Here is a 13,649-nt window from a genome sequence, read left to right on the forward strand (position 1 = left end):
TTTTCTAGTGAATTCTCTTTTCTTTCAAATCTCCACTTTTTCTTTTATCACTCTTCCTATTCCACAATCCAATCACATAGAAATCATAAAAATAAAACATTCTTCATTCCCTCCTAATTGATCTCCTTAATAATAGAGAGAATAACTTTATTGGAATATAGACTTTGTCGCTCTTTAAAAAAGATTTTGTATATGTAAATTTATTTATCAAAGATAAAGTTCCAACTCAAGAAAATCATCAAAAGGTTAATATAAGATTAAGAAAAACCATTGTAACAAAATTTTGGTAATTAACTTAACGATCAAATGTATTTTTGTGAGTCATCATATAAAATATAGACAAAGATAGTAAGACTTGCAAGCGAGATTCAAAGCAACAATCTTGCTTGTATAGTGTTTTCCTCTTTCCACAATTTAAAGCATCAACACATTTGAAAAGACATCGACAAAATAGAAACTATAAATTTCAAAAGCCAAATTTTAAACAACAAATAGAGAGAGAGAGAGCTCATGAACATAACTAAGATGAAAATCTTCTATGTCATTGTCTTATTTATCATGTATATAAAGAAATCAAACTCCATTGATTTCAATTATCTTGCTGCTTTTAATTTCGGAGACTCCAATTCCGATACCGGCGATCTCGTTGCTGGCCTCGGCATTCGTCTTGATCTTCCTTACGGACAAAGCTCCTTCAAAACATCTTCTCAAAGATTTTGCGATGGACGTCTTCTTATTGATTTTCTAAGTAAGTCTTGTTAAATTTATATTGCCTCTATTTAGTTATCAACATTTTCTTATTTCATATAATAGATATGTCTCTTCTTACACTAATGGTTAATAGTTATGTTTTTATTTTATCTACTATCTATCGAAGAAAAACTTTATTTTAACCAGTATATACAATGTTGAGCTTACATATTCAGGGTTACTCATGTTATACCAAATTTTTTGTTAGGTTAACTACTAAATATTGAAAGGTTAGTACATCCGACCAAAAAGAGAAAAAAGCTATAGATAGAACTCATCCATCCTACTTTTTAATTTACAAGAAAAAAAAAAGAACTCATGAGTCCACTAATTTTAAAATTAAAAATTTCCATTAAGATTGAATTAAAACATAAAATCTCATTTAAAAAAAATCAAAACAATATTTGCAAACTGTAAATACAAACAAAAATTACAAAATTTACATATCATTTTTAAAGAATTCTTCGTTTGATTATATATGTTAGTTTATATAATTACATACATGATTATTGCCATCCGATTACAATCCACCAAAAAAAATTACAAAATAAAGACACAATCAAAATTTCATTAGCTAAAGTTTATGAAAACTCAAGGACACTAACGTACGAGACCGTTTGGTACCAAATTTAATATCGTTAAAAGTTTTCTTATGAAGCAACATTGAAGCAATCTTATAGTATACATTTCTAAAAACAAATGAATAAAATATTTACGAAAAGTTTCAAAGTTGTTGTCGACCATTTATATAGTTGGTTTGCTTACATATGGCTCGACCGTTTGTTTTCAACTCAATGGCTCTCATAGTAAACAATCTCTTCATTGTTCTCTTCATCTTCATTTCCTTCTTCCCCTCATATTTCTCAACAATCCTAAAATATCCGGCAATCATCAACTTAGGGGACTCGAATTCCGACACGGGCAATCTCATATCCGCCGGGATTGAAAGTGTTAATCCTCCCTATGGCCAAACTTACTTCAACCTTCCCTCAGGAAGATATTGCGACGGCCGTCTAATTATAGATTTTCTATGTATATATGATTGCTCTTCATTAAAATGGCTTATTTGATTTGGTGTTCACTTCATACCATATGTTTTGATATATGTTTTTGTGTTGTGCAGTGGATGCAATGGACATGCCATTTCTAAATCCATATTTGGATTCATTAGGTTTACCAAATTTCAAGAAAGGGTGTAACTTTGCAGCCGCAGGATCCACAATTCTTCCCGCTAACCCGACCTCGGTTTCTCCCTTCTCCTTTGATCTTCAAATATCTCAATTCATCCGGTTCAAATCTAGGGCACTTGAACTATTATCTAAAACAGGTGAGGTTGATTTGAAAATGTTGTTAGGTGAGATGTAAGGGATGCGTATATATATTATATGATGTGTAAATGAAGCAAATCTTGTTTTTTGAATGATTTGGTAGGAAGGAAATATGAAAGGTACTTACCACCAGTTGATTATTATGCAAAAGGACTATACATGATTGACATAGGCCAAAATGATTTAGCTGGTGCATTTTACTCCAAGTCTCTTGACCAAGTTATTGCCTCTATACCTTCCATTCTTGAAACTTTTGAAGTTGGACTCAAGGTAACTCACTTTTTATAGCTTTAGTTTCGTCTTAAACCGGACCTATACTAAAACATTTCTGAAAATTTTGGCAGAGGCTATATGAAGAAGGTGGCAGAAACTTCTGGATACATAACACAGGGCCTTTGGGATGTTTAGCTCAAAACATTGCCAAGTTTGGGACAGATTCGACAAAGCTCGATGAGTTTGGTTGTGTTAGTTCTCATAACCAAGCAGCCAAACTCTTCAATCTTCAACTACATGCTCTGTCCAACAAATTTCAAGCCCAGTTCCCGGATTCAAATGTTACTTATGTTGATATTTTCTCTATCAAGTCTAATCTCATCGCTAACTATTCCCGATTTGGTAAGCTTTTACGGTCTTTTATTTGAACTTCCAAACTACATATAGCTTAACTGTCTTGAGGTTCTTCGTTATAACAAGATTTTGATTGTTTTAGGATTTGAAAACCCGTTAATGGCGTGTTGTGGAGTCGGAGGGGCGCCCTTAAACTACGATAGCCGTATTACTTGTGGCCAAACTAAAGTCTTAGATGGGATATCATTAACAGCCAAAGCTTGCAACGACAGTTCTGAATACATAAACTGGGATGGAATTCACTATACCGAAGCCGCAAACCACTTCGTGTCATCTCAAATACTAACCGGGAAGTATTCCGATCCGCCGTTTTCAGATCAGATGCCATTTTTTCTAAGCTTAAAATTTTAGAAAATGCTGTTTACAATCATATTGGTTTCATTCATTCTTTAGCTTTTCTGTCATTATTTACTTATATTGCTCAAATGAACCAATTTACCAAGAAATCGTAACCAAATAACCTGATCTCGCGGTTTGGTTTACGAGAGTGAACCGAGTTACTTACTTCCTGGAGACATAAGCAAAGTACTGTGCCATGGGAACTACAAAGGCAATTACAAGTAATCCTCCAACGACAAGACTGAACTGTCCTCTCTTCTCTGCGGTTTCTTCTTTCGTCTTGAAATTTGATTCTCTCTTGCTATCCTTCACTGTTGGACCCCCGGGGTCTGGTAAACCGTCTATCGCTGCAACCAACCTTTTCGCGCTGCTGTATACCGCCTCATTGTATTTTTCGTCCGTTGCAAGTACTGCACAATCATACATTCAGTTTCAAATACTAATCAATTCCAATGCAAATTCAACATAGTTACTATTATGTTGGCTACAACCTAAGCCAAGCCAAATGCTTTTAACAATAGAATTGGTTCTACTTTGGTTATTAAACCGAAAAATCCGATTCGAAATCGAGATTAAAGACTACTAGTTTTGTGCACTAGATGCTGCATCAAAATTCTAACACCTACACTAATCAATTCCATTGCAAATTCAACATAGTTACTATTATGTTGGTACCAAAACCGAAATCATTCCTAACGATAACTAACACTAAAATTGGTTCTACTTTGGTTACTAAACAAAAAAAAAGCGATTCGAAATCGAGATTGAAGAGTACTAGTTTTGTGCACTAGATGTTGCATCGAAATTATAACACCTACACTAATCAGTTCCATTGCAAATTCAACATAGTTACTGTTATGTTGGTTAAAACCTAATCCAAACCAAAACCAAAATCATTCCTATCGATTTGAACACTAGAATTGGTTACTAAACCGAAAAATCCGAATTGAAATCGATACTGAATAGAACCAACAAGTTTGTGCACTAAAATGCTGCATCAAAATTCTAACACCTACACTGATCAATACCATTGCAAATTAAACATAGTTACTATTATGTTGGTTAAAACCTACAACCTAATCCAAACCAAACCCGAAATCAAGCCAAACGATTTTAACACTAGAATTGGTTCTACTTCGATTACTAAACCGAAAAATCCGAATTGAAATCGATATTGAAGAGAACCAACTAGTTGTATGCACTAGATGCTGCATCAAAATACTAACAGTACACTATATAAATACTACACCAGACCAAGAGAATCAACCATACCAGGAAGATTTTCAGAGACAGTAGCATCAAGAATGTTTTCACCAACAGCTTCAATAAAAGCAGGACCACCAGTAATAGCTCCTTCCTTCTGACTTGTGATCAAAACAACAATACCTTTATTGTTACCTTCTTCAATTGAAGGATACCATTTCTCCAAAACCTGGTCTGCATACTCAAATGCATCTGCTTTACTCTGCCAAAATTAACAAACCGGTTCCGGTTTAACTCCCGGTTTACTAAAAATCAATTTTACAAGAACAAGATCAAGAAAAAGACAAAAACTCACAGTGAGCTTTCGGACAGTGATGAAATTGAGTCTGAGTTTCTTTCTGTATTCAAGATCAGACAAAAGCTTCTTAAGATCTGACCTCGTCACTCGACTTAGAACACCAGCGTCGTCGACTACGTAAGTATCTTTCGGAGGACCATCATTGATGATATTGAACTCAGAGGCTAAAGCAGCACCAACAGGTGAGAAACTGAGTGTTAGAGATAAAGCTAACGCAGCTAGACCTTGCTTTGCATCTGTTAACCAATCTCTCGGTTCTGGTTTACTGAACCGGGTGGAGGAGAGGAGTTTAGGACCGGAGAAGGTGGTGGGTTTTGAAAGAGACAAGAAATGTGAAGTGGGTTTGGTCTGATGAGTCGAAGACGGCTTGGAGTTGAGAGGAGGAGATAGTGCACGAGGCGAGAGTAGAGTCTCCATTGTTTTTTTTCCTGAGAATTGAGTTTCAGAGATAGAGATTTTGTTACATTTTCTTGTGTTTTGTATTGGATTGTGATTGGTCGGAATGTTAGATTTTCTGGATAATGTTTTTATTTCAGGTTCAAGGCCAACCACATTTTTGTTCAGACAGAACACAAGTAAGCTGGCTACGTGGCGCTTTGTTGTTGACTATTGTAAAAGCTATCAAACATTATTATGCAACTCAGATTCTTTAAACGAAGCCCATAAACAACAAGAGTCATTGGTCATTACAATGTAAGATGAATCTATAGCTCACCACAAGAAAGTGTGTCCAGTACATTGGATCATATTCTAGAATTACATTGGATCATATTTTAGAATTGAAAAATGTGTCACAAAACTATCATCATACTCTAACAAAAGTTGTGATTCAGTTCCTTCTTTGCTTTGTGTTTCCCTTCTTCCATTTCTTATTCGTAACAGCTCTGTTCTTCTCCTCGATTTCCTTAACTTTACGCTTCCTGTAATACCATAATCATCACAAACACATTCGCTTAGTAATGATTATGAGTTTAGCTACACACTTATATTAACACCTATCATAATACTTGACAGAAACGTAGGCAATATCACAAACCATTATCAATGGAAGTGAAACAAGGCTGGAAATTTATAAGACTAACATAGCCACATAAGTCCAATTCCATTATCAAGTCCATAGTTAGATGAATTTAACTAAACGTATCACAAACTAAAGGTTTTGTAACCAGATAACCGAAAAAGACGTTCTCCTGTCTATGTTTACGATACAGAATTGAAGCATTTCTTATACATTGTTTCTTAATAAACAATGGTAGTAACTAACCTGTACTGAGAAGTTTTAGGATCTGAAACCAACTCATCAGCAAGAGTTGCTCTTCTATTCTTCTTTGTCAATCTCCCATAGAACTCTGAAGCTGGTTCAATTACTGTACCAATCTGTAGTTTTTTGTTTGACACAAACGAAACAACAAGAGTTGGTGTTAAGACAGAACCCGAAACATAAAAAATCTGGTCTTTGATCTAGTGTTGCCATTCTTGAAACTTGCCTGGAAATACTTCTCAGCTATTTTTGATCGTGAAACAGCCTTCTTAAAGTGTTGAGCAGGATCCATTACAGTTCTCAACTACAATAACGATACAAATAGAACGGTGTTAGAACGATGAAACCAAGCTAGACAACAACAACAACAACAACAAAGCAAAGAACCTATTACCTTAAGCAACTGAAGATCTCTTTTCAACTCAGGAGTCATTGTAGGAGCAGGCATATCAAACCTAACCACAGTTCAAAATACAACTTCAATCACATCAGCACCAATCGAAAACCGGTAAATATAATCCGAGTCGAGGGTAAGCAAAGATTACCAATTTGAACCAGTAGTATCTTTGATTTGCTTTCTAATCATCTTATTAACCTTCTTTGGATCATTAGGTGGAACACAAAGACCATCAACAAGCTCTGAATTAGATGTCCAAAGAGAACTCTCAGCTCTTTTGATTGAACTTGAACCAGTTTTCATGTCTAATGATAAACCTGGAAGCTTTGGTTCCCATTTAAGACCAATCAATGGTTTAGTCTCTGCCATTGTTCTGAAATCAATAAAGAAACTAATCAATCAACCTATAAAGGTATCACCATCATCATCAAAACTTCAACTTGGGCAGAGCAAAGAAACTAAATTTGAAGTCTTGAAGCAGAGAACACACAGAGAGTAATAAGAATTTGATTTTTCGATTCCATAAACTACAATTACTCTAAAACCCAGAAATTTTGAGATTACCTCAAATCACCTTGTCGAGAACTCGAAGAACTATCTCAGATAAGCTCAAATAAGCTTGTAGAGAACTCGTACAAAGGGGTTTCTGGACAAGGCAAAAGCTGTGGAAGCGAACAGAGAGATTAGTAGGTTTAGTGTTAGAGATCAATGGAGGTTGATGGAGATGGAGATGAGTGAGGGAGATGGTGATTGGGATTTAGGGTTTTTTCTTCGAGATTAGTTATTGGGCCTGAAAATGGGCTTTTGAGTCATGTTTGATTTATAAGAATTGGGCTTTCGTTCTGCAATACAGCGTTTCAAGGTTTTTTTTTTTTTTTTTTTTTCCGACCAATAGCGTTTCAAGGTTACACCATAAGGGTGGGCAAAATACCTGCACCCAACACCCAAATCCGATCCGGAGTAAGCAGTTTGAGTTGAGTGTAAATCATACAAAATAACCGATTGGATGTTTATGTTAAAATGAATTCGGTATCCGAAGCCGATTGGATATATCCGAACATTCGAGATGGGAATCCGAACAATCCAAACTTATTTATTCACAATCATAACACTCAATATATTACTCCTCTTTTGTTTTTTGGTATCTTTTGATTCTCTGTTCATACTATTATATTCCTTGAATTTAGTGTTTTATTGTTTGAATTTTTTTTTTTTTTTTTTTAGTTTGGTTTGATTCATTCATCATTACAATAACTTTGTTTAGTTTGGTACATTGTTTACAATATTTGTTTGATGAATTTGGATTGATTTTTAAAAAAAAACATATTTAGATTATCTTATATTTTTCCTTTAGTTCGGATAAAAAAAAAAACAAAATTCGATCTGAACTCAGAATATATTTCAAGAGTTTACGTATAATCCAAAAACATCCAAACCTGATGGGTGTTTATCCGAACCTAAAACGTAATATAAATATACCTGAACGGGTCCTTTTTCTCTATACCCTGAAAACACGAAAAACCTAAACAACCAGAATCGAATCTGAATGGATACCCGAACGTCCACCCCTAATTACTCTTATACTTTCAATCTCTACCCAATTCCACTTACACGTCTTATCTTCTATCCAATTTTATCTGGACTCTATAATTCTATCAAATTAACCAAAATCAATTAAACTTCTAAAACTTCCAAAAATTACGAAACAACCGTTAAGACAACCGGTAGATTATAAAGTTTCATGCAATCTCTATTTATTCTCCTTTACTCAAAGTCAAAGCTATCCTACGAACTTACTCAAGTCATGTCATACTCATACTTAACATTCCTCATTTCCTCTAGTTAATTATTTTCTTCATCACTTTTCTTATTGCATCTTACCTTGATGGACTACGAACTCTTTCTAAAGATTTTGTTTTCTTCTCCAAAATTCAATGCCTCATATCATAACCCGTCGAAGCTTTACTTCAGTTCACAATCGTTTCAAAGAATCCTAAGAAGTAAGAACTTTGCAATATGCATTGTACCTTGTAGGTGTGATTATATCTGTCTTATAGTTATAGTCCTGTGAGCTGTCGTCGATTGTGGTCGGAAATGAGAGTGTTATAAATGCTTTCAGATCCTGACAACATTAATATTCCAATTTTCAACTGTCGGCTTCGGACAACGTCACACGTGTGAACGACCAACAACAATTGGACCGATCAGTAATGAGACCAATGACATTATATATGTATATTTGCCTTTTGTTTTTCTATATAGTTCCTCGATCTTTTCCTGATTAACAACCATGCATAGATTTGTCTAAGTTCGATTCTATAACACTAAAAGAGTTTTTATTTTACCGAAAATACCATTTTAGGGCAAATTTTATGAATATGTCATTTTTGATAAAATCTTATAAATTTGTTATTTTTAAACTTTTCAAGAAAAAAAAGTTAAAAAAATTTCAAATCTTGTAATACCATAATTTCATCGTATTATAGTAAACAGTAAACTCTAAAGACAATTATAATCTACTAAACCCAAGCGTAACAAATAAAACACATATATATTTAATCATATTTTTTTAACTTTTAAAATAACAAATTCATAAAATTTCAACAAAAATGGCAAATCCACAAATGCCATCACCAAAAATCGCTAATGTGTATTTGATTCAACATTAAATGATAGAAATTACAAAATAAAAATAGAAAATCTCAAAAATAATATTAAAATGAGTTTTTCGCATGTAACGTAACGGGCATGTAAAACTTAGATTAATATACTATATTACTATTTCAGGGCATTTCTCAAAAAATATTCTAGTCAACATTAGAATAATATGAATACTGAAGCGTAACTGTAACAAGATGTCTGTTTCAATTGTAGAAGTCATATACATAAGCATCTTAAACGAATAATACTCGACATATACACTCACACGTTATCATATGTGACTCAACTTTGACTTTTCGAATAATTTTTTAAACATACAAAGCTTCCAGAACAAAAATAGCTGTCAAGCCGCCACGTAAAACATTGATAACTTCACCTGGTCTTCACGTACGCCCCGGTCCATACATGCATGTTATTGTTACTATTATGATGATGGTATGGATGAATATGATGATGATGATGATTGGTCTCATCATGGCTCATACTTGCCATAATCTTATAACAACTCTTGTAACACCATTCTCTTGTGTCATGGACATGGTCATCATGGATATGTGCAACATCATTACTATTCACCGAAACCTCATGACTACTTCTAGATATCCAACTTCTTGTACCATTGTCATCATTGATCATAGATAAATCCACCACTTGATCATCATCACTTGTAGCATCATTGTCTTCTTCATTAATCTCGCCGACCTCGTGCTCATTATCTAGACCCTTAGGTTCATCTTCTAACTCCACAGTTTCTTCAGGATCACAATAAGCACTATCGACAAGATGTAATCTCAACCGTCCATTTTCTCGTGAAGCATGAAAAATCTCTGGTCGATCGATCATAACTTGCGTAAGTTCCAATCTACCGTCTTTCCTCACCGGCCGGAGATAAAAAGACCGTTGCCCTAAGCCGTTCAACGTCGATAGAGGAGGAGGAAACTCTCTCTTCCCCTCTCGGGCCACCACATTCTCCTCCATCTTCCTCCTCTTGGTCTCGACCCTTTCATTCTCCACCTCCGGACAACACTTCATCTTGTCCTCCACCTCATTCTCAGACATCCTCATGTCATAACTCTCAAACCCTAGATACTCCGTACACAACATCAAACGATTCACCTCATCATGTCCAAGACCGGAGTACTCAAACAACATCTTTTTGGTGTTGTTGGTCTTGTCAAGGCAAGAGTGAAAGCTTCTTTGGTAGAAGCTCATCTTTGGTAACAAGAGAGAGAGAGAGAGCTCTCCCTTATTTTTGTATTATTCTGATGATTGATGAATCATTATTACACCTTTTTGTTTATTATAATAGAAGAGATCTAGAAAAAGAAAATGAAAAAGAGATGTTTGAATAGAAGCGGTGTTTTTGCTTGGTGAATAAAGGTGCCACCGAACCATATGATCTGTAGAGATTAGAAGAGGAACGTATAAAGATATCTCACACGTCAGATTTTGCTTCACACTTCAATCTCTTTCACTTCTTTTTATTGGTTTGATTTGTCTACCCTTATCTTTCTTGTTTTTAGATTTTAAAAGAGGAAAAATTGACCAATTTGTTTTACCCATTTTAAATATCTAAGAAGATTGATTGATTATGCAAAACCTATATCATGTGTTCTTGGCTATTTATAGGTGGGGAGGATTGGTTATTGTGTTTTGTTATTTTGAGTTTAGGTTAATCTAATATTGACATGTTTTAAAAGTATTAACGGACGATAGAATAATTTGTTAAGTATGTTTTCACTGTCTACCGTCCTTTCTTTCACCAATGTCAATATGCCATGCGCAATTATTGATAGTAAACAAATTACGGTTTTATTTAGGTAGTTTCAACAAATAATGTTTTTAGTAATTCGAAAACCATATCACCAAATAAAAATGGTAAACTAAAATAGTTACAGAAAAATATATACCCTTTATTAAAAAAACTAAAATGGTTATTGAATTTTAATAGAATTAGAATTTAATGGGTAACATAAACCCGCGCGAAGGTCACTAGTATATATGTTGGGGTAAATTATGCTAAACTGCTTTTTATGAAATAACTGCTGTCTAGTGTCATCTCTCCTTGTGACATGTGCCATTTTTTTAAAACCAAATATTTCAACATTTATTTTTATAAGTTAAAAAAATCAATAGACTTTGCTATAAATTCCTTAGCCATTACATACTATTTAATTTATTACATACAAATAACAAACATTTTCCTAATTTAGTATAACATAGCATTTATAAGATATAATATGACATATATTTTACCCTTTCTTATGTTTTGGTCCATTCGATAAATAATATAGCATATTTAATTTCATACTTTTTAGCTATAGTATTTTCTAATATTTTATTTATGTATATGAAAATTCTATTGTTTGAAATCATACACATAAAAGTAAGGTTTTACTTCCTCCTTATTGGTCAATTTGGAATTTTTAAAAAAATATAATTTATTTTTAAATAAACAAAAAAATGTAACACATTTTATCATATACTTTAAATCCGACCTTTATGTGTTTAATGGTTAAGTTTCTTGAGGTTCAAACAATAATGGACTCTATAACTTTGGTTCTTAAATTAACCTCTTATATTATTATAATAATTTAAAACTCTTAAGCACCATCCTCCCACTTATCCATTTAAAGATGCTCTAAGCTAATTAACCCATTTTCTGTTTTTCCTTCAAATTGTTTTTAGGAATAATTGGCTAAGAATTCTTGACAACATGATTTCAAAGTACACAAATTAAAATTATTTGCACGGTAAAATTTTTAAGTTCATTATAACCTTATAGTACCTTTTAATTGCGAGAATGCCAGTATAATACTGGCCCAGTATTGTAATTAGTCAAATTACAAAGATTTTTAAATATTATATTGAAAAATATCCAAAAGATATAATAAAATTAGATTCTACTACATTTTTTTATTATAACAATTTTCTTATTAAAATGATTTTTTATGTTTACCTTCTGTATTCATTTTTGTTTTATTTAAAGGCATTTCTATTTCTAACAGAACAAAAGTTTGCAAGAAAATGCAATTTCTAAATAAAACTGAATTTTTATTTTCCTAAATGGGGTTTGTTGCTAATTTTCCTTTGTTTAAAAACCTCATCTAAAAGATAGTCGCCTGCAAAACATTTTCTTTTTTCATGTATTCCTTGTGTCATACTGACAAACATGTTTTCCACTCGTCTTTAAAAATAGTCGTCCATTTGTTTTCGATCTTTCAAAAACCTATCAGGTAGCCACGTTTAGCACAGCTATTGATAAAAATATTTGTAGACGTAAATTCGATCAATAATCTTTCTAAAAAAAGGATAAGTGATAAGGGTCATAAATAATTAAGAGAAATGGTTTATTAGTTGAGAATATGAACAGAATAACTACAGATGTGAAAATAATTTTGTAAATAACCATGGTGTCAAAATGCATTTTCTCTCTTCAGTTATAATTATTCTTATACTCATTTTATATATTACATATTTTCTTTCAGAATTAAATAAACACTTATAGTATTCTACGTTTCTTACACAAGATTTCTTTTCTTTCATCCGTTCTCTCTCTCTTATTTTTATCATTTTCTTTTGTAACATGCTATGTTTTGGAATTACAAACGATATTTGTAAATATTTATTATTAATACGTTAAGTTTTCATGTAATATGCTATTTAGTTTAATTTTAACATATAACACGCTATTATTTATGTTGAAATGTCATTCTTTTCAAAAACATAGTAACTGTTTCCCAAATTTCATGGTGATTCTCTTGGATGATACGTTATTTTAATTTGATTCATCTCATTTCTTAAAACATCATGAATTCTTTATAGTTTCCTTGATTTCCGCTTGCCTATCTCTTTTATCACCACCTCTTATCTTCTTATTTCCAACTCTCATATTTTCTTTTAAGAGACATATAAAGAGAAGTTGTTATTGAAGGATAGAGATATCCTTTATTGTCTACGATGTTGTCTAACTTTTTTGATGTTTCGTTTGTCTATGGTTTTGTCCACGGTATTGTCCTTGTTGTCCATGATATTGTTCTTGTTGTCCACAATGTTGTCTATCTTTCTTGTTTAGTTATCAGATATAAACCCTAACAACATATTTAAAAACCCAAACCAAAATCATTTTTATTTAGTTATCAAATCTAAACCATGAACAGTAATTTAAAAACCCAACCCAACAATAAAACGCAGAAATGATGTTTATTTACGATGACCATATGGACATATGGACAGTTAGTCTATGCACATAACTAGTTATATATACGTTGGACAAAATCTTATTCGTGGACAAAAAATTACCACCTCCTCGGTCAAAGCAATGTTCGTCGCTCTTGTTTTTCATCGTATGATGGACACAAACTTATTCGTGGACAAACATTTACCAGCTCCTTGGTCGAAGCGATGTTTGTCGCTCTTGTTTCTCGCTGGAGGGGCATTTGGTGAGTAAAAGATTGTACTAGAGAATCATTGAAACGTTACCAAGTCGGTCGCTATCGAAGAGGTTGTGAACAAGAAAAGAAAAGAATGGTGTTAAAGGAAAAGTGGAGATAGTTACAGTTACGGCTAGGGTAAATTGGAAGAGGAAAGGTTTTATAATTTTGCTTTTTGATCTACAGTATTTTTTGTGTTTTTCTCTTTTTATTTAATTGTAGCTGATATTTTGAATTTTGTCAGAAAGTTTTATATTTATTTTGAATATATGTGCCTGTCCACGGTCACATG

The 13,649-nt window shown here is 33.0% G+C and overlaps 4 protein-coding genes across 5 annotated transcripts; 1 reads left to right on the top strand and 3 right to left on the bottom strand.

The window, feature by feature from the left end:
* The first annotated feature begins 490 nt into the window (after positions 1 to 490).
* Positions 491 to 3,097, top strand: LOC17896273 (GDSL esterase/lipase At1g54790). 2 transcript variants are annotated; one of them, XM_006302333.2, is made up of 5 exons: positions 491 to 748; positions 1,874 to 2,077; positions 2,182 to 2,348; positions 2,423 to 2,693; positions 2,788 to 3,097. In XM_006302333.2, the coding sequence occupies exons 1-5, from the start codon at positions 511 to 513 to the stop codon at positions 3,054 to 3,056; spliced, it is 1,149 nt and encodes a 382-aa protein (XP_006302395.1). In that variant the 5' UTR covers positions 491 to 510; the 3' UTR covers positions 3,057 to 3,097. The 2 variants fall into 2 exon arrangements, with proteins under 2 accessions (XP_006302395.1, XP_023643109.1); XM_023787341.1 differs by lacking the exon at positions 491 to 748 and adding an exon at positions 1,469 to 1,782.
* A 2-nt stretch (positions 3,098 to 3,099) lies between these two features.
* LOC17896523 (UPF0603 protein At1g54780, chloroplastic) lies at positions 3,100 to 5,055 on the bottom strand. Its single transcript, XM_006302485.2, has 3 exons — positions 4,603 to 5,055; positions 4,317 to 4,509; positions 3,100 to 3,454 (listed from the first exon to the last, which is right to left on the bottom strand). The coding sequence occupies exons 1-3, from the start codon at positions 5,020 to 5,022 to the stop codon at positions 3,207 to 3,209; spliced, it is 861 nt and encodes a 286-aa protein (XP_006302547.2). The 5' UTR covers positions 5,023 to 5,055; the 3' UTR covers positions 3,100 to 3,206.
* Positions 5,056 to 5,233: 178 nt separating this feature from the next.
* On the bottom strand, positions 5,234 to 6,999 carry LOC17896502 (rRNA-processing protein fcf2). Its single transcript, XM_023787342.1, has 6 exons — positions 6,828 to 6,999; positions 6,412 to 6,636; positions 6,261 to 6,321; positions 6,093 to 6,170; positions 5,870 to 5,982; positions 5,234 to 5,525 (listed from the first exon to the last, which is right to left on the bottom strand). Exons 2-6 carry the CDS (start codon positions 6,630 to 6,632, stop codon positions 5,435 to 5,437), a joined length of 564 nt encoding a protein of 187 aa, XP_023643110.1. The 5' UTR covers positions 6,633 to 6,636; positions 6,828 to 6,999; the 3' UTR covers positions 5,234 to 5,434.
* Positions 7,000 to 9,095: 2,096 nt separating this feature from the next.
* On the bottom strand, positions 9,096 to 10,270 carry LOC17895574 (protein FANTASTIC FOUR 1). The gene has a single exon (XM_006302589.2). It carries the CDS (start codon positions 10,134 to 10,136, stop codon positions 9,297 to 9,299), a length of 840 nt encoding a protein of 279 aa, XP_006302651.1. The 5' UTR covers positions 10,137 to 10,270; the 3' UTR covers positions 9,096 to 9,296.
* Between the last annotated feature and the right edge of the window lie 3,379 nt (positions 10,271 to 13,649).

Source organism: Capsella rubella, unplaced genomic scaffold (assembly GCF_000375325.1).
Source record: "Capsella rubella cultivar Monte Gargano unplaced genomic scaffold, Caprub1_0 scaffold_2, whole genome shotgun sequence".
NCBI lineage: Eukaryota > Viridiplantae > Streptophyta > Magnoliopsida > Brassicales > Brassicaceae > Capsella > Capsella rubella.